The sequence below is a fragment of the Vipera ursinii genome (assembly GCF_947247035.1).
Source record: "Vipera ursinii genome assembly, chromosome: 3".
NCBI lineage: Eukaryota > Metazoa > Chordata > Lepidosauria > Squamata > Viperidae > Vipera > Vipera ursinii.
Window position 1 is genome coordinate 206,663,886 of NC_139516.1, and position 20,963 is coordinate 206,684,848.

General features: G+C 43.9%; 1 protein-coding gene across 1 annotated transcript in view; it reads right to left on the reverse strand.

Annotated features, from left to right (window-relative positions):
- The window catches only part of FAM135B (family with sequence similarity 135 member B), a gene marked incomplete at both ends in the record, with an annotated part of 71,847 nt that overhangs the window by 38,335 nt on the left and 12,549 nt on the right, over positions 1–20,963 (reverse strand). Inside the window, 3 exons of the mRNA XM_083358187.1 lie at positions 15,773–15,899; positions 17,537–17,710; positions 19,224–19,294. Of these exons, the coding sequence (XP_083214313.1) occupies positions 15,773–15,899; positions 17,537–17,710; positions 19,224–19,294 (372 nt within the window). The remainder of the gene's footprint in view (positions 1–15,772; positions 15,900–17,536; positions 17,711–19,223; positions 19,295–20,963) is intronic.

Consider the following 20,963-nt stretch of genomic DNA (forward strand, 5'->3'; position numbering starts at 1 on the left):
AAATGGAATTAAAATAAATAAAATAAATAATTATGATTATGATTATGATTATTGGAATTTATATGCCGCCCTATCTCCCGAAGGACTCAGGGCGGCTAACAACAATAAAATACAATGATACAAAAGTTAAAAAAGAAATTAAATTAATAGCCCCAATAGAATAAGTTAAAATTAAAGTTAAAAATTAAAAACATGTTAAAATCCATGTCAGTCCAGGTCAGCCTGATGGAAAAGAAGTGCTTTGAGGCCGTGGCGAAAGGACCGGAGATTTGGGGCCATCCGGAGCTCAAGGGGAAGTTGGTTCCACAGGGCTGGCGCTCCCACAGAGAAGGCCCTCCCCCTGGGGGTCACCAGCCGACATTGCCTAGCCGACGGTACCCTGAGGAGGCCTTCTCTGTGTGAGCGTACTGGGCGATGGGAAGTCGTCCCCGGCAGCAGACAGTCCTGCAAGTATCCCGGGCCTAAGCCATGTAGGGCTTTAAAGGTAAGTACCAGCACCTTAAATCTCACCCGGAGGAGGGTTTATTACAAGAGTTTATTATTATAATAATTATTATTATAAAGGTTTATTACAAGCTTGAGCTCTCTACAAGAATCTGAACTACTCAGGGTCAAAGCAAATAGATGGTAGATAAGAGTCAATGTTATTCAAGGTAGGCTGCACTTAGATCCCTTGTGGGTATGAAGGGATTTGAGACTAATGACACATTTGATTCCCTCCCCCTGGCTCAGCCTGGTCATCACCTACATTTATTCTGTTATATCTCTCATTGTCATTCCAAAAGTGCTTTCTTTCAAAAGGCAACTGGACTTTCTTTGTTTTGCTAGAAGACATTTCCCTTCTCATCCAAGAAGCTTCTTCAGTTCTGACTGAATGGTGGGAAAGGATTTATATTCCTTGCAGTCATGTGGTCATTGGCCCTCTTTCATATATGATGCTCAGGGCACAGAGAAACCTCCAAGTGGCCTCAATGACTCTCAGAATGAGGGTTAATGGCCAGATGACGAGAAGGAATACAAATCCTTCCATTCTCCACCATTCAGACAGAACTGAAGAAGCTTCTTGGATGAGAAGGGAAATGTCTTCTAGCAAAACAAAGAAAGTGCCTTTTGAAAGAAAGCACTTTTGGGACAATCATGGCCTGGACAATTGAGAATCTCCATAGACATGTCACATTGTCCATCACCACCACAAACCCACACTGCGTTCCTTTCCCTTGATTCCTGCTGTCTCTCTTCCAAATCCACGGCCCCATCTGCAAGCACAATCCTCCTTCCTTCCCCAAAGTTTGGATGCCAAGGCAAGGGGATGCTTTTTCCTTGCATCTGTCAACCGTCCGGCTGGTGAATTCAACGTTTAAATAAACTCTACGGTCTTGAGGTGCCATAAGAGATAACTTTTTACGTGAATGCACTTCCCAGCACCGAAGAAGTAAAATGAACTCTAGTTTTCCCACGAGAAAACCTGGTTAGGTAACAATAGCTTTTCATAACCTCCACCCATCATGTGTTCACGATGCCCAATCATACCCTTTCTGTTTGTTATGGGGACGGTCCCCTTCTCTGCCATACACCTGCTTTGGATGACTTGGGGTCTCGCAGTTGATGGACGGCTTCCTGAGACTCACGTTTCTTTCCCAAGCTCTCCCTCCTCCGTGTTTCCATGGCAAGTTGAGCGGCCACAGAGGTTAGCAAGCATCTTAGCAATACAACCTTGACAGTTCCATCCTGGAGATCATCACAGGGTGGCATGGTCCCCTGTTCATTTCTCCAGAAAAAGGCGCCATCGCTTCCGTGCCAGCTTTCTCTTTTCAGACCCCTTGATCGGTCGGTCTCCTTGGCTTGCAACATCAATTTTACAAACGCTCATAAACACATCACGGCAAACTTAAGCGAAGTGCCGAGCAATCACTGGAGAGGAAATACAGATCATCCCCCCTGACAGTGATAAAGGATTCCAACCTTTCCAGGATTATTTGCTTTTTACAACCAGCCTGACATTTCTCCGCTGAGAAGAAGGTCCCTGCATTTCTTTCTTTCCAGTTTGGAAGCAAGCACAGAGTCCATTCTCAGCCCCAGTGAAGGACAAACAATTGCAAGACAGAAATGCAAAGGGAAGGGGTGGAAATGCTGTTCTTTTCATCAGCACATCCACTTGGAATTTGGATCAGCAGAAACATAGAATCGAAATCACACGAAGTGCTAATACCTCTTTGTAAAACTTTAGTAAGATCACACCTGGAATCCTGCATCCAGTTTTGGACACCAAGTTACAAAAAAAAAAAAGGTGTCGAGACTTTGGAAGAAGTGTAGAGAAGAGCAACTAGGATGATTAAAGGCCTGGAGACTAAAACATATGAAGAACGGTTGCAGGATCTGGGTATGGCTAGTCTGGAGAAAAGAAAGACTAGGGTGACACGATAGCAGTGTTCCAGTATTTGTGGGGCTGCCACAAAGAGGAGGAGGTCAACCTATTTCCCAAAGCACCCGAAGGCAAGACAAGAAACAATGGATGGAAACTAATCAAGAAGAGAAGCAGCCAAGAATTAAGGAGAAACTTTCTACCAATTAACCTGACTACTGCAACGCTCTCTACATGGGGCTGCCCTTGAGGACCACTCGGAGGCTTCAACTGGTGCAGAATGCAGCCGCACAAGTTGTGATGGGGGTTTCCCGATACTTCCATGTAACACCTCTACTCCGTGAGCTGCATTGGCTTCCGGTTGCCCTCCGGGTGAGATTCAAGGTGCTGGTGATGACCTGTAAAGCCCTAAATGGTGAGGGTCTGGGATATTTGAGGGAACACCTGCTGCCGGCATCAAGCTCCCTTCGTCCCATGCGCTCCCACAAGGAGGGCCTTCTCAGGGTGCCAGTGGTAAAAGATTGCTGGTGGATAACACCCAGGGGGAAGGCCTTCTCTGTGGGGGCGCCTGCCCTTTGGAACCAGCTGCCTGTGGATCTTAGGACTGCCCCCCGACCTTCGGTCATTCCGCCGGGACCTGAACACCTGGCTCTTTGAGCTTTCCGGCCCAGGCTGAGAGTTTTTAATTGGGGTTTTATATTTTTCAGGGATCAAATTTAATTATTTTTAACTGTTTTTAAGTTTTGTATTGTATTGACGGTTTTAAATATCTTGTTTTAAAAAAAATCCTTTCCATTTCAACGATAACCTTTGAAGTTTTCTTATGCAAATAGAATGTAATTTGTACTATTAACCCAGATGTATACCTGTACATGTTGGTTATTCCAAGGCATAGTTGATGGATGATTTTTAGTTCTATCTCCTAAGCCACTATATTGCGTCTGCATCTATTTTTGTGTCTTTGTGTTAGTTAGTTTGTTTTTTTTGGTGGTTTTTTTTGGTTTTCTTTTGCCTCTGGTTGCTGTGATGTTGGATACATCACAGAAAATGAAATTAAATTCACTGGTCCAGAAAATAGTTAAAAGGAGATTTGCTAGTTCTAGCACAGTTAACATCACCCTGAGTCAAATAGTCTTGATTTGAAGATTCAAATGAATGCCCTTCATTTATAAGTAAATTGCTTGAAGGAAGATACCATAAAGATGGCTGAGAATCTCAACATTGTTCTAAAACAGGAAATAAAAGTAAAGTTGCTAGTCTGGAGACAAACTTAATCCTTCTTTGTCAGGCACAAGCAATCAGAACCACTCATGAATAGTCTCAAGCAGAAGACATGATAGCAGTGTTCCAATATTTGGGGGGCTGCCATGAAGAAGAGGGAGTCAAGCTATTCTCTAAAAGACCTCAAGGCAGGACAAGTGTTGTGATTCAGGGTCAGCCTGTGGGTTCGGCAGTTGGGTCGGACGACTCAGAGGAAGAGGGGGGTGTTGAAGACCTTGCTGAGGGGGTTGAAGATCTTGCTGATGAGAGCCCTCAGCCAGACCCCTCCCACTTGGTCACCACGGAGACCCAGCTGTGTGAGCCTGACAGCGTGGATGAAGATGACCCACAGCTGGCCCTGTTCAAGGACGCCCGATGCAGGAGGCAGTCAATTAGGAGTAAACAGAGGAAGGCAATGGGGCTTCTCGGAAGGAGGCAGAGAGAAGCCACGCCCTGAACTCTATATAAGGGGAATGTGTGGGGAGGGCTGGTTTGCTGAAGGCAACCACTCGGATAGTGTTTCTTAAAGCTCCTGTTTCTTGGTTCGTGTCTTGTTTGTTTTTGTAGTAATAAATTTGGCAGGCGTATTCCATCCTCTTGCCGTTTGTAAAGGGGTTGCCTTTTCTGCAGGGCCGGTAGCAGGCTGGTACAGAACAACAAGAAGCAAATGGATGGAAACTAATCAGTTTGTGTTCTTGTTTTCCCAAGGTACACAATTATATTGTATATTTTGAGACATTTTACTGTAGCCTCAAGAGTACAGTTTTGGCATTTCTAAACCCTTTGGGTACGTCAACTTAAGTAGAATTTTGGGAAGGAAGGAAGGAAGGAAGGAAGGAAGGAAGGAAGGAAGGAAGGAAGGAAGGAAGGAAGGAAGGAAGGGGAAGTTCTGACACTTCTGCATGAATTTTAAATTTGGTGCATTTTTTTTTAAAGTATCCCTAAACTCTTTTTTCTTTTTTTTTCTTTTTTTTTTTGCTTGGAAAACTGATGCAAAATATGTGTTTCTACAAGTTTTCCTCTGGGACTTTTTTTTTCTTTTCTTTTGACCAGCAGTAACAAACACTCTGCACTTTTGCTAAAGCAAATCATGCCCATTTTCTACAATTCCCCCCAGGGCATCAAGAATATCTGGATAGCTATTGAAATGGAGATTAGCACCAATCTCCTATTTCTGTCCTGATATTTGCTTAACAGCTCCTCCAGGCATCTTATGTTTTATTCTTACTTCACTGAACAGCCTTAACATAATTTACAGGCAAGAACAATGAAATTTTATGGGCCATGAAGCAGATAACCACTTCTTGGTAGCTCATTATACTGAATTGTCTACCTGCATGGATGGCAGAAAGTGAAGAGGAACTGAAGAGTCTCTTGTTGCGAGTGAAGGAAAGTGCAAAAGTTGGGTTGAAACTAAACATTAAGGAAACCAAGATCATGGCATCCGGCCCTCTCAATTCCTGGCAAATAGATGGGGAAGAAATGGAGGTAGTGACAGATTTTATTTTCCTGGGCTCCAAGATCACTGCAGATGGGGACTGTAGCCAAGAAATTAAAAGACGCTTGCTCCTGGGGAGGAAAGCCATGGCAAATCTAGACAGCACACTAAAAAGCAGAGACATCACCCTGTCAACAAAAGTGCGTATAGTCAAGGCTATGTTTTTCCCAGTTGCAATGTATGGCAGTGAAAGTTGGACCATAAAAAAGGCTGAGCGCCAAAGAATTGAGGCCTTTGAACTCTGGTGCTGGAGAAGACTCCTGCGAGTCCCTTGGACTGCAAGGCAATCAAACCGGTCAGTCCTAGAGGAGATCAACCCTGACTGCTCTTTAGAAGGCCAGATCCTGAAGCTAAAACTCAAATACTTTGGCCACCTAATGAGAAGGAAGGACTCACTGGAGAAGAGCCTAATGCTGGGAAAGATTGAGGGCAAGAAAAGAAGGGGACGACAGAGAATGAGCTGGCTGGCTGGAGTTACTGAAGCAGTAGGTGTGAGCTTAAATGGACTCCAGAAGATGGTAGAGGACAGGAAAGCCTGGAGGAACAATGTCCATAGGGTCGCGATGGGTCAGACACGTCTTCGCAACTAACAACAACAACAACAACATGGATGTTCACCACTAGATGTTTTGTTATGGGAAAATCCCAAAGGAGATAGGAGGGGAAACGTTCTGGGAGAAAGTTATGGCAAAGGTAGATGTTCAAAATATTTCTTACAGGTATCTTCTCAACTTAGCACCATAAGGGAGCCAACGAGGTCATAAATACCTTTCGGCCCACTTGTTGAAACTTTGAACAGTCATAAGTCAAGGACTACCTTTATTCCTTGAGAGCACTTTTGGGCAGGCCTTGATGATGCTGAGCTGGCTTCTAAAGCTGTAATGGAGCAATTACTGGAGAAGAAGCTCCGTCTGCTTTTAAGGAGGCATCCTTCTTCGAGCAGACAGAAGTACTTCTATGAACGCTATCAGAGAACATGTAGGATTCATGAACATCTAAATAAAAAATTAGGAATCTACTAGCACTTTTTCTCGCCAATACATTGAATACAAACAACACCACCAGGAAGCAAAAAAAGATGTTGAGATTCTAAAAATAGTGCAGAGAAGAGCAACAAAGATGATTAGAGGGCTGGAGGCTGAAACATTCAATGAATGGTTGCAGGAAATGGACATACTGCTAAGCTTGTAAGCCGCCCTGAGTCTTCGGAGAAGGGCGGGATATAAATGGAATTAAAATAAAAATAAAAAATAAAATAGTTGTTGTTGTTTTTTTTTTCAAAAAGAAGGACTAGGGGTGACATGATAGCAGTCTCCCAATTTTTGAGAGGCTGTCACGGTGAAAATGGGGTCGACTTCTTCTCCAAAGCACTTGAGGGCAGGACAAGGTAGAAGTGATCAACAGGAGATCCAACCAAGAATTATGGACCAATGTCCTGTTAATGAGAGCAATTAATCAGTAGAATGGCTTTTCTCTGGAAGCTTTCAGTGTTCTATCACTAGAGGTTTTTAAGAAGAGATTGGACATTTTTTTTTAAATGTTATTGGGTCTCCCGCTTGAACAGGGGGTTGAAGACTTTCAAGGTCCCTTCCAAATCAGTATTTTCAATTCTGTGTTGTATTAAAATGCAGAAGTTTTTACGAGCCACAGCTGACTTCATCTGATGCTTCCGCCTTGGCAACTTCAAGGACTGAGGGTATTAATTGGGGTTTTAATTGGATTTTAATTAGGATTTTTATATTCAAGGTTAATATAATCATTTTAATTGTTTTAATTTTTTGTAATTGTGGTATTGTTTTCTTTTAAAAAAACCTCGTGAACCGCCCTGAGTCCTACGGGAGAAGGGCGGTATATAAGTCTAATAAGCTAAACTAATAAACTAAACGTGGTCTTCAGTTCCCAGGATTCCCCTGTTGTGATTCAGGGTCAGCCTGTGGGTTCGGCAGTTGGGTCGGACGACTCAGAGAAAGAGGAGGGGGGTGTTGAAGACCTTGCTGAGGGGGTTGAAGATCTTGCTGATGAGAGCCTTCAGCCAGGCCCCTCCCACTTGGTCACCACGGAGACCCAGCTGTGTGAGCCTGACAGCGTGGATGAAGATGTCCCACAGCTGGCCCTGTTCAAGGACGCCCGATGCAGGAGGCAGTCAATTAGGAGTAAACAGAGGAAGGCAATGGGGCTCCTCGGAAGGAGGCACAGAGAAGCCACGCCCTGAACTCTATATAAGGGGAATGTGTGGGAGGTCTGGTTTGCTGAAGGCAACCGCTTGGATAGTTCGTGTTTCTTAAAGCTCCTGTTTCTTGGTTCGTGTCTTGTTTGTTTTTGTAGCTATAAATTTGGCAGGCGTAATTCCAGCCTCTTGCCGTTTGTAAAGGGGTTGTCCCTGCCTTTTCTGCAGGGCCGGTAGCAGGCTGGTACAGAACATCCCCAGCCTATCTGTAACCTAATTCTTGAGGAATGCAATGACGGAGCCTGAATACTGAGAAAGAAAGTTGTGAATAGTGATTCATAGGAGAAGAATGGATCTCTGGAAACAACAAGCAAAAAAGCCTCTGTGTTTTGTTGACCCAATAACTCTTCCCTATTCTTAAGCCTGTAGGAGATGGAAACAAATATCTATGACCTATCATTATTTCAGAAACATAATAGTGGCTTGCTTCAGGCACAGAAAGGGAACATCAAGTGCTTGTCATTTATAAGCAAACCACTGGGCCTGTGACTTCTACCTCTTGGTCAGAAAGATTTACATCATTTCTCTATTTTTTTAGATCAGGGAGTATAAGTACTGGGATCTCCCTGTGACTCTTCCATTTTGACAGCAACAGAAGATTTCAAGTGAGACATTAAAGAAATAAAAACAAGAGTCTCTTGAAAACCCAGGGCATGTATTACGACTAATAATAACAGAGCTGGTAAGGGACTTTGGAGGTCTTCTAGTCCAACCCCTTGCTCAACCAGGAAACCTTATACCACTTCAGACAAATGATTATCCAATCTCTTCTTAAAAACAATCGATTAATTGTTCTCACTGTCAGGAAATTTCTCCTTTTAGGTTTTCAGATGCTTAGAATAGGTTGGCCTTTTCTTCTTGCCCCTAAGAAGTGGTGAATGCTCCAACACTGGAAGTTTTTAAGAAGAGACTGGACAGCCATTTGTCTGAAAGGGGATAGGGTTTCCTGCCTTAGCAGGGGGTTGGACTAGATGACCTCCAAGGTCCCTTCCAACTTATTTATTATTATTATTATTATTATTATTATTATTATTATTATTATTATTATTATTATTAACACTGCTATAATATCACCCCTATTCCTTTTTTCCCCATTAAACTACAGTAGACATACCCAATTCTTGCAACTGTTTTTCACATGTTTTAGCCTCCAGTCGCCAAATCTGCTTTGTTGCTCTTCTCTGCACTTCTCCTAGAGCTGTGGTGGCGAACCTATGGCACGGGTGCCACAGGTGGCACACAGAGCCCTCTCTTTGGGCACGTGTGCCATCGCCCCAGTCCTAGGCCTTCAGCTGGGTTTTATAAAACCTTTTCACTTTAGGCCTCCACCGCCATGTGCAAAAAAAAAAGTTTCAATCAATCAATTTCAACTTCTCGCAGGGAAAAAAAGTTCTCACAAAGTTGGAATTGATTGAACTATTTAGTCCCACCCACTCTGCCATTACCACTGCAGCCACGCCCACCCAATGTACCACGCCCACCCAATGGGCCACACCCACCCAGCACCCGATGATACATAAGTGGGTTTTGGGTTGAAGTTTAGGCACTCGGTCTCTAAAAGGTTCACCATCACTGTCCTAGAGTCTCCATATCTCTTTCAGCAACAAATTGGTTAGGGAATAATTTAGCAATCCAATATTTTATCTTAAAAAAAATATTTACCACCACCAGTCAAAAAGAATTTCCTCTTTGTTACGTTAAGGAATAGATTTGAAAAAAGAAATACTGGAAATTAGCTTTAGGCAGTGCTTTTTTTGTAAAAGAAAAAGGTGCCGGAACTCACACATGCCATACAACCCGCCTTGACTACCCTACAAGGTTCCATCCAAAAAAGGTGCCGGAACTCCGTTCTGAGAGTTCTATGAGGAAAAAAGCCCTGGCTTTAGGGCAATTTTGAAAAGCTTGATACAAAACTAGCTTTATCCTTTAGGTGGGAAAATTACCCCTTGCAATTATTTGGGACAATAATGTTTTTTATAATATTGAAGATTCTGAGAAGAGAGAGGGGGAGGGAGGGGAAGAGAGGGGGAGAAAGAGGGGGAGAGGGGGAGGGGGAGGAAGAGGAGAGGAAGGAGGGAGGGAGGGAAGGATGAGAGAGGAAGGAAGGATGGAAGGAAGGAAGGAAGGGAGAAAGGAAAGGAGGGAGGGAGGGAAGGAAGGAAAAGAAGGATAAAGGAAAGGTGGAAGGGTGAGAGGAAGGAAAAGAGGGAGGGAGAGAGGGAGGGAGGGAAGGAAGGAAGGAAGGAAGGAAGGGATTATCTTCTAACTTCCCATCTTTTCTAACAGCAGTATGCATTCAGAGCACCCCACGAGGCTGGGAGGAGAATCAAATCAAATCAAAATAAAATAAGGCGAGCCCGTCTGTACAAAATCACTCAGCAAGAAACTCCTTTCAGCCTTACAAGCCTGACATTTAATTATTCTGCAAAATGCAAAGAGGTCAAGTGCAACAAAGGATTTCAAAAGAAAAGTCCCTTTGACATCTGCTGGAGACCGTGGCAGGCCTGGATCCTCTGTGGAGAATCAAAGCAAAGAAATTACCAAGCAAGAGCGTGGCCCGAAAGCCGTCTCCTTTAGAAAGGACAGCCACGGTGGGGATTTTATTGCCTTGAAGTATCAAGCCAATCGTCAGATACATTTGGTGTTGTGTGGCTTTAGTTGGGAAGCTGCAAGATGAGCCATCAAACTGATTCTGAGTGACCTAACATTCTTATTTGACCATCTAGGGCTCATCTCATCCATCTGTTCTAGGCATCTGGATGCACACAAATAAAGGGTATATATTAAATAAGACAAGGATAGTGATGGTCCCATAACCCCAGGTAATGTTGGCCTTGATCCACTGACAGCTTGAAAGTTTCTTCAACTAATCTATGATGATTTGAGTGAAAGGTTGCACAATGCACTGAAAAGAAATTAAGTCATGGTTGAATTGTATCAATATAGCAGTGGCTAGGAGGTAAGGCTTTGACCTCTCTTGCAAATTCCCATGCAATTGTAAATAATACAGGGGTACTTTGGTACTCAACTGCTTTGAAACTCATCGCATTTGGTACTCATTTGACATGAACATTTTGACCCGATACTCATTGTTTGTTTGATACTCTACATACCAGCTAGAATTTGTCAGTGTCAGCTGCCTTGTGACTCACTACATTATTCCTTAAAGGAAAAAAAAATGTTCGGTACTCATTGTTTTTGGTACTCATCGTGCCTCCCAGAAACAAAATGATAAGGTACAACTGTTCATTGCATGAGAATTAAAATTGGGTAAAATATAAAAGAAGCTGATGTTAAGTCAGGTTAACCTCTCAACAACAAGCTATGAACTGTCTGATTGATAGTTCTCAATACCCATTAGGATTACAATTAACAAGATTGGTTTTCCAATGCCAGTATTACTTGGAGACATGAGAATTCACAGATGGGGGAGAGGCAAACGAGGAAATTTGCATTGTCACATCATAATAACATTACCCATAAGCCATTCTGTCTGCCATCTTGATTTTTTGACTACACCTCGCAGAAACCCTGAAAACAGCGGAGACAGTAAATTCTCCTGTCCAATAGGATATCAAGATCGATAACGAAGGTTAAATCTTAGAATAGAATAGAGCTGGAAGGGATCTTGGAGGTCTTCTAGTCCAGCCCCCTGCTCAAGCAGGAGAACCTATACTGTCTCGTACAGGTGAATGTCTAGTCTCTTCTTAAAAATCTCCACTGATGAAGCACCCACGATTTCTAGAGGCAAGCTGTTCCACTGGTTGATTGTCCTCACCGTCAGAAAGTCTCTCCTTAATTCCAGGTTGCTTCTCTCTTTGATCAGCTTCCAACCATTGTGTCAATGCTGCTAACATCGGATGTTCTTGCTTTGACAACATATGGAGATGCAGCTCTTTTCTTTCTCATGTTTTACTCTTAGAAGTAGAGTTAGAATTAGATGATACTGGTGGGGGAAGGAGGAGGAATGTGATGGGAGTTAGTCATAACAATATTATAAAAGTGTTTGAACTCAGGGGTTTTGAAATAAGAGATGATAAGAATTGGCAGGCTGGAGAACTGGAGGGAAGGTCTGCATTTCAAACTAATTGGAGAATGTGATTTACGACTGTTAATCAAAGGAGGGAATTGTGCTAGATACTATGTGCTCAGGGGAGGGGAACTCAGTTTTTGGCTTTGACTATGTTAGTGCCGATGTCATGGTACTCAAATAAAAGATTCTTTAAGGTAAACAATGCCTCAAAGTTCTTTGAAGAGTTTCATCTGTCGGAACCATGTCACATTGTTTCTTGTCCTGAACTTGTGGGTTGGTTTCAGAACATTTCATTATCAGGCTAGGTAACTTCTTCAGTGGAATTTAGGGAATTTCAGTGTTGGTGTTCTTCTGCTTAGAAGGGCTTTGTGTGGTCAGTAGGTCTTGTGGTGGGAGGGTCATGTCAGCTGAAGGTCTTGTGATAGGTATTGTGATGGGGAGATCACACCAGGTGAGGGCCATTGGGTGGTGAAGTGCTGGCTGGGGAGGGTTGCGTGGGTTGGTTGAAGGTTGGCGCTGTTGCTGGTTGGTTGTGCAGTTCATTTGGATGATGAGGGATTCATAGACTAGTTGTAGGTCAATGTGTCTGTTGATGGAATTGCTTGTGGAGTGCCAAGCTTTGATGAACTTATGAGTGTGATGGGTGGTAGCATGGCTGATGATTCTTATATTGCTCCAATCACACTGGGGCTGTTCAGTGTCAGTGTGGGTAGAGATTAGGGATTTGGGATCATGGCGTTTGACTGCAAAGTGGTGTTCCTGTATTCTGGTTTTGAATTGATGTGATGTTTGTCCCACGTAGAGTTGGTTGCGATAGTTACAGTTGATTTTGTAAATTGAATTGTTTCTTCCATCCTTCTGTATCATGTCTCTAGTTCCGGATAATTCCTGGTAGAGTGTGGCTGTGGTTTTTGGGGCTATTGTTATTCCTAGAGGTTGGAGAATTCTGCCTATCATTTCTAACACCCCTTTTGTGTTATGGCAGGGTTAGTTTTTGCATGGCGGTTGGCTGCGTGGTGTGTTCTGGTTTGGGTGCTGTGCAGTGGTGGGATTCAAATATGTGAACAACCAGTTCTCTGCGTGGATTCTGCTTCTGGAAGTCCATTCTGGGCCTGGGCAACAAAAAAATAGCTACCGGTTCTGCCAAAGTGGTGTGACCCAGCTGAATCCCACCACTGGTGCTGTGTGTCGGAATATCAAGACTATTGGAAAATATTGGTACAGAATATATATTTGGCTTACCTCCTTTACAACCAAATATAATTTATCTCCCCAGAATATAATAACCCATTTTACCTTTCTCTCTCACGTTACAAATTATTTCTACAGCATACGGAAAAGGGAAAGGAGGGAAGGAAATAGGGGCCCATGGAATAAAAAGGATCTTGTATTATTTTTCAGCTTTCTAGCGCCGATACCTCCAAGCCCATCAATTGCATTCCCCCCCCCTCTCCCCCGACTCTAAAACAGAAATGGAAAGACGGAGCTGAATCATCATCCAATTGGGGGAGAAGGAAAAGAGAGAAAAATGATAATAAATATCATTCCGGGGACTTATTTGCCTTTGAGAATGAGGCACACTATCTCAATTATCTCTGTAACCCACACCATTCTGGCTAACTGAAAAGCAAGGCTGATTTCTGCCAAACCCATCTCTGCACTGCAAAAGGAATTAAAGAAATTGGGCCCAGGAGCTGGGAGATCAAAAGTGGCCTGTCATCGTTACTTGTCTGGCTGTCGCTTTTTAAATATAGCAGGACTGCCAAGGAAACCCAGTCGTTGCAAGGAAAGGCAAATTCTTCTGATGAAAACACCTTGTTCTTTCTTGCTGGACTATTTCAACTGACAAACTAAGCCCGCCATCTGTTCCGCGTAGCGTCTCCTTGCTGTTAGACTTTGAGGAGTCAGCCAAAATTGCATATTTTGGGTGAGGGAAGGCAGGGAGACACAGGAACAGCCACACAGCCCAGAAGGCAGGCTTAAAATCCAGATGGATCTTGACAGTCTGGAACACTTAAAGGTAAAGGTAAAGGTTGCCCCGCACGTGCACGCTAGTCATTTCTGACTCTGTTTCAAAGCCGAAGAGCCAGCGCTTGTCCAAGAATGACTCCGTGGTCATGTGGCTGGCATGACTAGACGCCAAAGGTGCACGGAGCGCTGTTACCTTCCCACCGTAGTGGTCCCTATTTTTCTACTTGCATTTTTACGTGCTTTCGAACTGCTAGGTTGGCAGAAGCTGGGACGAGTAATAGGTGCTCACTCTGTTACGCGGCACTTGGGATTTGACTCGCCAAACTGCTGAACTTCTGATTGACAAGCTCAGCGTCCTAACCCACTGAGCCACCACGTCCCTCTTGAACACTTGGTCCTATCTAAATGAAATTCAATGTGGAGAAAAGTAAGATCGTACCCTTAGGCAAGAAAACTCAACTGTAGAGATACTGACTAGGTCGATGCTGGTAACTGTGAATGGGATCTTGTAGTCCTACTGGACAATCACTTAAATATGAGAGAATAATGTGCGGCGCCAGCAAAAAAAGCCAATGTAATCCTACCTAGGCTGCATTAATAGAGGGAAAGAATCAAAATCATGTGAAGTAGCGGGACCACTTTACAAATCCTTAGTAGGACCATACTTGGAATACTGCATCCAGTTTTGGTTATCATGATATAAAAAGGATTTTCAGCTCTGGAACGTGTGCAGAGAAGAGCTGCAAAGATGATTAGGGCACTGGAGGCTAAAATATATGAAGAATAGTTGCAGGAATTGGGTTTGTCCAGTTTAATGATAAGAAGAACCAGACGTGACATAATGAGAGTGTTCCAATATCTCAGGGGCTGCCACAAAGAAGAGGGAATCAAGCTATTCTACCAAGGACCAAAATGCAAGACAAGAAACAATGGATGGAAACTGAGCAAAGAGAGAAGCAGCCTAGAAACTAAGAACAAATTTCCTAAGGGTGAGAACAATCAATCAATGAAATACTTTATCTTCAGAAGTTGTGGGCACCCCATCACTGGAGACTTTTAAGGAGAGACTGGAGTGGACTAGATGGCCTCCAAGGACCCTTCCAACTCTGTTATTCTATGTCTTCTATGTCCATACAATTATTGTGTTATCACTCTTACTCATTGGGAATCAGGTGGAATATCAATTTAAAAATTAATCATAATAGCCATGCAAGCATTTACTAGCCTTTCTTTGCTACACTGTTCTCCATGCATCCATTTACACAATACTGGTAGCCCAACCTGATCCAAACGAATACAACAAAGTCCCAAAGAAACACCTTAAACACACCTATACTGTAAATAATGGAAATCAACCATTAAAAACAACCTCTAGTACATCAATGTGCCTAACCTAAGGGCTCAATTATACATAGGCTCAATTACCTAATTTCATTGGTGAAAACAGGAAGGCCCTCAACTTATGCCCACAACTTTTGTCGCTAAGTGAGACAGTTGTTAAGTGAGTTTTGTCCCATTTTATGCCCCCTCTTGCCACAGTTGTGAAAGGAATCACTGCAGGTGTTAAATTAGTAACATAGTTGTTAAGCGAATTTGGTTTCCCCATTGAATTTCCTTGTCGGAAGGTTGCCAAAGGGGATCCCATGACCCCAGGGCATGCAACCGTCATAAGCACATGCCAGTTGCCAAGCATCCAAATTCTGATCCTGTGATCATGGGGATACTGCAACGGTCCTAGGTTTGAAAAATGGTCATGTCACTTTTTCAGTGCTATTGCAACTTCACATAGTCGCTAAACCAATGGTTGTAAATTGAGGGTTACTGTAATTTTAAGAAGTGCAACAACCTGTTCTGTACCAGCCTGCTACCGGCCCTGCAGAAAAGGCAGGGACAACCCCTTTTACACGAAGGCAAGAGGCTGGAATTACGCCTGCCAAATTTATTGCTACAAAAACAAATAGAACAAGACACAAACCAAGAAACAGGAGCTTTTCAAGCGGTTGCCTTCAGCAAACCAGCCCTCCCACGCATTCCCCCTTAAATACAGTTCAGGGCGTGGCTTCTCTCTGCCTCCTTCCGAGGAGCCCCATTGCCTTCCTCTGTTTACTCCTGATTGACTGCCTCCTGCGTCGGGCGTCCTTGAACAGGGCCAGCTGTGGGTCATCTTCATCCACGCTGTCAGGCTCACACAGCTGGGTCTCCGTCGTGACCAGGTGGGAGGGGCCTGGCTGAGGGCTCTCATCAAGCTGTCCAACCCCCTCAGCAACCTCTCCAACACCCCCCTCCTCCTCCTCCTCTGAGTCGTCCGACCCAACTGCTGAACCCACAGGCTGACCCTGAATCACAACACAACCCATTGACAGCTTGGTGGCCCTCTCATTTTGGAATGTCGTCAACACCTCCACATAAAAAGCTTTTTACCTCTGAAGTTGTCGGTCTGCAGTAGCCTGCTCCGAAGACAAGGTTTTCCAGTGACATCCCAGGCGGATCTGGTCCAGTGTCCAAGTTGCCTTTACCAAGCCAGGAAGATCTTCCAGGACGAGCGAAACTAAAGAAAGACAGAAGATGTGGAAAACTCAGGAAGGTATATTTTTTTATAATTAAAATCTCTCTCGCTCATGCCTTCCTTTCTGAAGTGGGAAATGTTGATTATTTTCATGTGCCTGTAAAGCTATTTAGGAAGACGCAGAAACTGAGAAATATTCAGTAGAGGAGAATATCTATAGCTCAATCCTTAATTCAATTCCTTTCTCACCACACCTAATCCAAACTCGCAGGGCAAGCTACTGTGTACAAACAGGGAGCAAACCATACAGTTTTATGTACTTGTTAGATTTATCTGCTGCCCGTCTCATCTAGAGAGGATTAGACGATGGTTCAGAAAGTTAAAATAACAGAAAATGGGAGAAGAACAGAGTTGGAAGGGACCTTGGAGGTCTTCTAGTCCAACCCCCTGCTCAGGCAGGAAACCCTATACCATTTCAGACAAATGGCTGGCCAGTCTCTTCTTAGAAACTTCCAGGGTTGGAGCATTCACAGCTTTTGGAGACAGGTTGTTCCACTGGTTACTTGTTCTAACTGTCGGGAAGTTTCTCCTTAGTTCTAGGTTGCTTCTCTCCTTGGTTAGTTTCCATCCGTTGCTTCTCGTCCTGCCTTCTGGTGCTTTGGAGAATAGGTTGACCCCCCCACACACACACACACAAACTTTGTGGCAGCCCCTTAGATACTGGAACGCTGCTATCATGTCTCCCCCAGTCCTTCTTTTCATTAGACTAAAGATACCCAATTCTAGCAAACATTCTTTTTATACTTTAGCCTCCAATCCCCTCATCATCTTTGTTGCTCTTCTCTGCCCTCTTTCTAGATGAGTCTCAACATCTTTTTTTATTAAAAGAGCCTTGGTGGAGCAGTGGGCTGATGCCTCCTTAAGTAACACCAGCTGCCTGCCATTAGTGCAGGTTCGAGTCCCACCAGGCTCAAGGTTGACTCAGCCTTCCATCCTTCCGAGGTAGGTAAAATGAGGACACAGATTGTTGGGGGAAATTAAGCTGACTTTGTAATAATGCCGCTTGGGGGTGTGTGAAAGCCCTAATAAGCAGGCATATACATAGAATGAAGGCTACTGCTAAGCTTGTAAGCCGCCCTGAGTCTTCGGAGAAGGGCGGGATATAAATGGAATTAAAATAAATAAATAAATTTATTTATTTATTTTGTGGAGACCAAAGCTAGATGCAGTATTCCAAATAGGAGTTTATCAAGGAAGGCCTTATAAAGTGATATTAGCACTTCGCGTGATCTTGATTCTATCCCTCTGTGAAGGCAGCTTAGGACCGTGCTGGAGTGCAGAAGGGCAGAATGCAAAAGCCACGTTCAGGGCTGGGCCATTTGTTCAAAATGGATTTGTCAGAGTGCAAAGGTCTTCAAATCATTAAAACAGCCATGGTTTTTTGTTTTTTCCCCAGGCTCGTCCTCCTTCTTGCAAAGCAACACCCAGTTCTTGCCATCATGGGCCGCAGGGCAAAACCGCTTTGCTTTGCTTTGGATATTTAAATCAAGACGTGTCTGCTTTAAGGATTTGAAGAGAGCTGATGTGCCGGACCGCCTGGGGAAGGATGCGGGTAACTTCAGAAAGAATTTGCAAAGCCTTCTTGCATTGTCTCTTCAGAAAGTAGAGGTTCACTGTACCTGAGAAGGGGCTGGTTTAAAGCCACCAGAGATACATGCAGAGTAACCGTGACTGCCGACAGGTGGAAGTAGTCAAACATGACAGGGACGTGGTGATGTAGGCCTTGCTTGGGATGGAAGTGGAGGCCCAACGTGCGGCTGCTTATTACCGGGATGGTCAAGATGTCTCTCAGCCTGGAAGGAGAGGATCGAAGAGTGGAGAAAAGGGAGACATTGGCTTACTCTGCGACACTATTGCTGCTGCAGAGTTTCGGGCGTGAGCAGAATTTTGATCATGGGCTGTTATTCTCTTAGCAATGAGTCATACTTCTAAGGTAGCAGCTCAACTCTCTACATTGTAATTATTGCAACAACAGGGTCGGTTTCTTGATGCTGCCCTGAAAATCCTCAAATGGTTTGCCTTCTACCGTTTGTACAGTCATCATTTCTTTGCCTTTCCATTTCCTTTTACACTTCTCCTTCTCCTTTCTCTCCTTGTCCTCCTTCTTCTCCTTCTCCCCTTTCCTCTCCTTATTGTCCTCCTCCTTCTCCCCCTTCCTCTTCTCATACTTCTTCTCCTTCTCCCTCTTCCTCTCCTTATCCTCCTCCTCCTTCTCCAACTTCCTCTCTTTGTCCTCCTCTTTCCCCTTCTCCCCCTTCATCTTCTTGTCCTCCTCTTTCTCCTTGTCCCTCTCCTTCTCCTCTTTCTCTCCTTCTCCTCCTTCTTCTCCTCCTTCTCTCCCTTCCTCTCCTTGTCCTCCTTCTCCCCTTTCTCTCCTTGTCCTCCTTCTTCTCCTTCTTCTTCTCCCTCTTCTTCTCCTTCTCCACTTTCTTCTCCTTGTCCTTCTTCTTCTCCTTCCCCCTCTCCTTCTCCTTGTCCTCCTTCTTCTCTTTCTCCCCCTTTCTCTCCTTGTCCTCCTTCTTCTCCTGCTCTTTCTCCCTCTTCTTCTCCTTGTCCTCCTTCTTCTCCTTCTCCCCTTTTTCTCCTTGTCCTCCTTCTTCTCCAGCTTCTTCTCCCTCTTCTTCTCCTTTTCCACCTTCTTCTCCTTGTCCTCCTTCTTCTCCTTCTCCCCTTTTTCTCCTTGTCCTCCTTCTTCTCCAGCTTCTTCTCCCTCTTCTTCTCCTTCTCCATCTTCTTCTCCTTGTCCTCCTTCTTCTCCTTCCCCCTCTCCTTCTCCTTGTCCTCCTTCTTTTCCTTCTCCCTCTTCTTCTCCTTGTCCTCCTTCTTCTCCTTCTCCCCCTTTCTCTCATTATCCCCCTGCTCCGCCTTCCCCTGCTTGTTCTCCTTCTCCTCCTTCTCCTCCTTCTCCTTCTTCCCCCTTCTCTTCGGTCTTTTTCTTCTCCTCTAGCAGTGCCATTTTACTAGAAACTGTCAACGTAGACTAGATTATGATCCTAAATTGCTCTTGTTTTAGAGGAAAGTAAAGAATAAAAACTGGCAATATTTATCTAGTCATGCTTTGTATTGAATCATCAGGACACTGAAGGAACTCGGGGGATTATCTACAGGATTGTTCCTCTATTTTCTTTTCATGATTCTTTCCTCTCTATCCAATAACTGTCTCATGCATACCTACTACTCCACACATTTGTTTAAGCAGACTGTGGCTCAGGAAAACACATTTCCTAATTTTAAAATACCTTCAGATTTTTCACTCTCTTGCTTGCAAGAGAATGACACTTCATCTTGAGAAGGCAAACAACTCACTGTTGTTCACTGTCTGTGAAAAGCAGGTCCAGCTTGAGCTGAAAGTCGGCTTCACTTAATGCTTCTTCCACCTGAGAACAAGTTTAGAAAACAAAGCAAAACCTATTAGTAAAAGCTAATATCTGAATCTAGGGGAAAAAGAGAAAGGAGAGGAGTGGTGGAGGGGAGGGAGGAAATAAAAAGGAAGAGTGAGGGAACGAACAGAAGATGAATGCAATGCAATCTACAAGTTGTGGTAAAAATGGTGAAGATGACAGCTGGAAGGTCAGGAACTCTGTCTTTGACATGTCACACAGATGCCACCAGTAGAACTTTGTCCGAACCAACTAAACCTATTCTATCACACTTTATAACAGTTCAGAAAATCCATCCTGAAGCCCGAGAGAGATTATCCCTCTATATCCCTTAAACAGATGAGAATCTTATCAATCTACTATGTATCACCATCTGGAAAAAGCTACTGATCGATAATCTGACGGGTAGGCTCCTGAAATGGAGGCCTCAGAGACTCTCAATCTGCATTGTCCTGTGACTAAAAGGTCTCCCAGGTTAGTTGAAGAATGAGGTCTTTGAAGACAACCAACCTCAAACTCAAATCCTCAGACAAAATCTCCTTGCACAGAGCAAAGAATACTTGGACCATCATCATATCAATCAGTGTCATAGCACTTGTTGAAAGATCCTTATTCCCCCCCCCCTATTTTTCTTCATCTAAGCCCTCTAGTCCTGCTCTGCATTCTGCTGGCAAGTCTGATCTTTCTTCTTCTGGAATACACACACACACACACACACGCACACACACATACATATATACACATATATACATATACATATACACATACACACACACACACACACACACACACACATATATATATATATATATGTGTGTGTGTGTGTGTGTGTGTGTGTGTGTGTGTGTGTTTGTGTGTGTGTGTGTGTGTGTTCTGATGTTTTCACGGGTGTTTGTATGTAGATCTTTGGTCATTCGGGTTTTTCCCCATGTAGAATTGAAGGTATAAGAGCAGCGTTTCGATGAAACGCCCCCACAGCATGAACAAACGAGATGATACCTCTCGCCTACCAGCCATTTGGAAACCCGCCTTGATTGACAGACAAGTCCCAACCACCAAGAATGATACCAGACTCAAACTCATGATAACATCACATGACATCACCACCACACAACCATTCAAAAAGCAAATCTGAACCCACAACGATAACGACACACAACCACAAAACAGAAACCTAACTGCAGCTGCAACATCAGCCACTTTAAACCCCTGCAAACCACACAATAAGCAAACTGACACCCACTATAAAAACATGGCACCACCACAAACACGGAGCCGAACAAAAGCACCACAACTCACCAGTTCAGGTCTAAGGCTGGCAGCTGAGACCAGCCCATCCACTCAAAACACATCCAATCAGAACACAGCCCCCATTCAAAACACACTCCCACCCAATCAGAACACAGCTAACCCCCCACCCAATCAGAGCACACCTCCACCCACAGAACACACCCCCTCTGGCAGTTTAAAAAAGAGGAACAAACAGCCACTAACACACACTTCTCCCAGAAGAACGAAGCTGAAACCACCAGCCTGAGGATGACGGATGAGATTTCAACGAAACGTTGCTCTTATACCTTCAATTCTACGTGGGGAAAAAACTGAATGATATATATGTCTTGGTGTATTCAGGTCTTTTCCCGTGTAAGATTGATAGTGTCTTGGT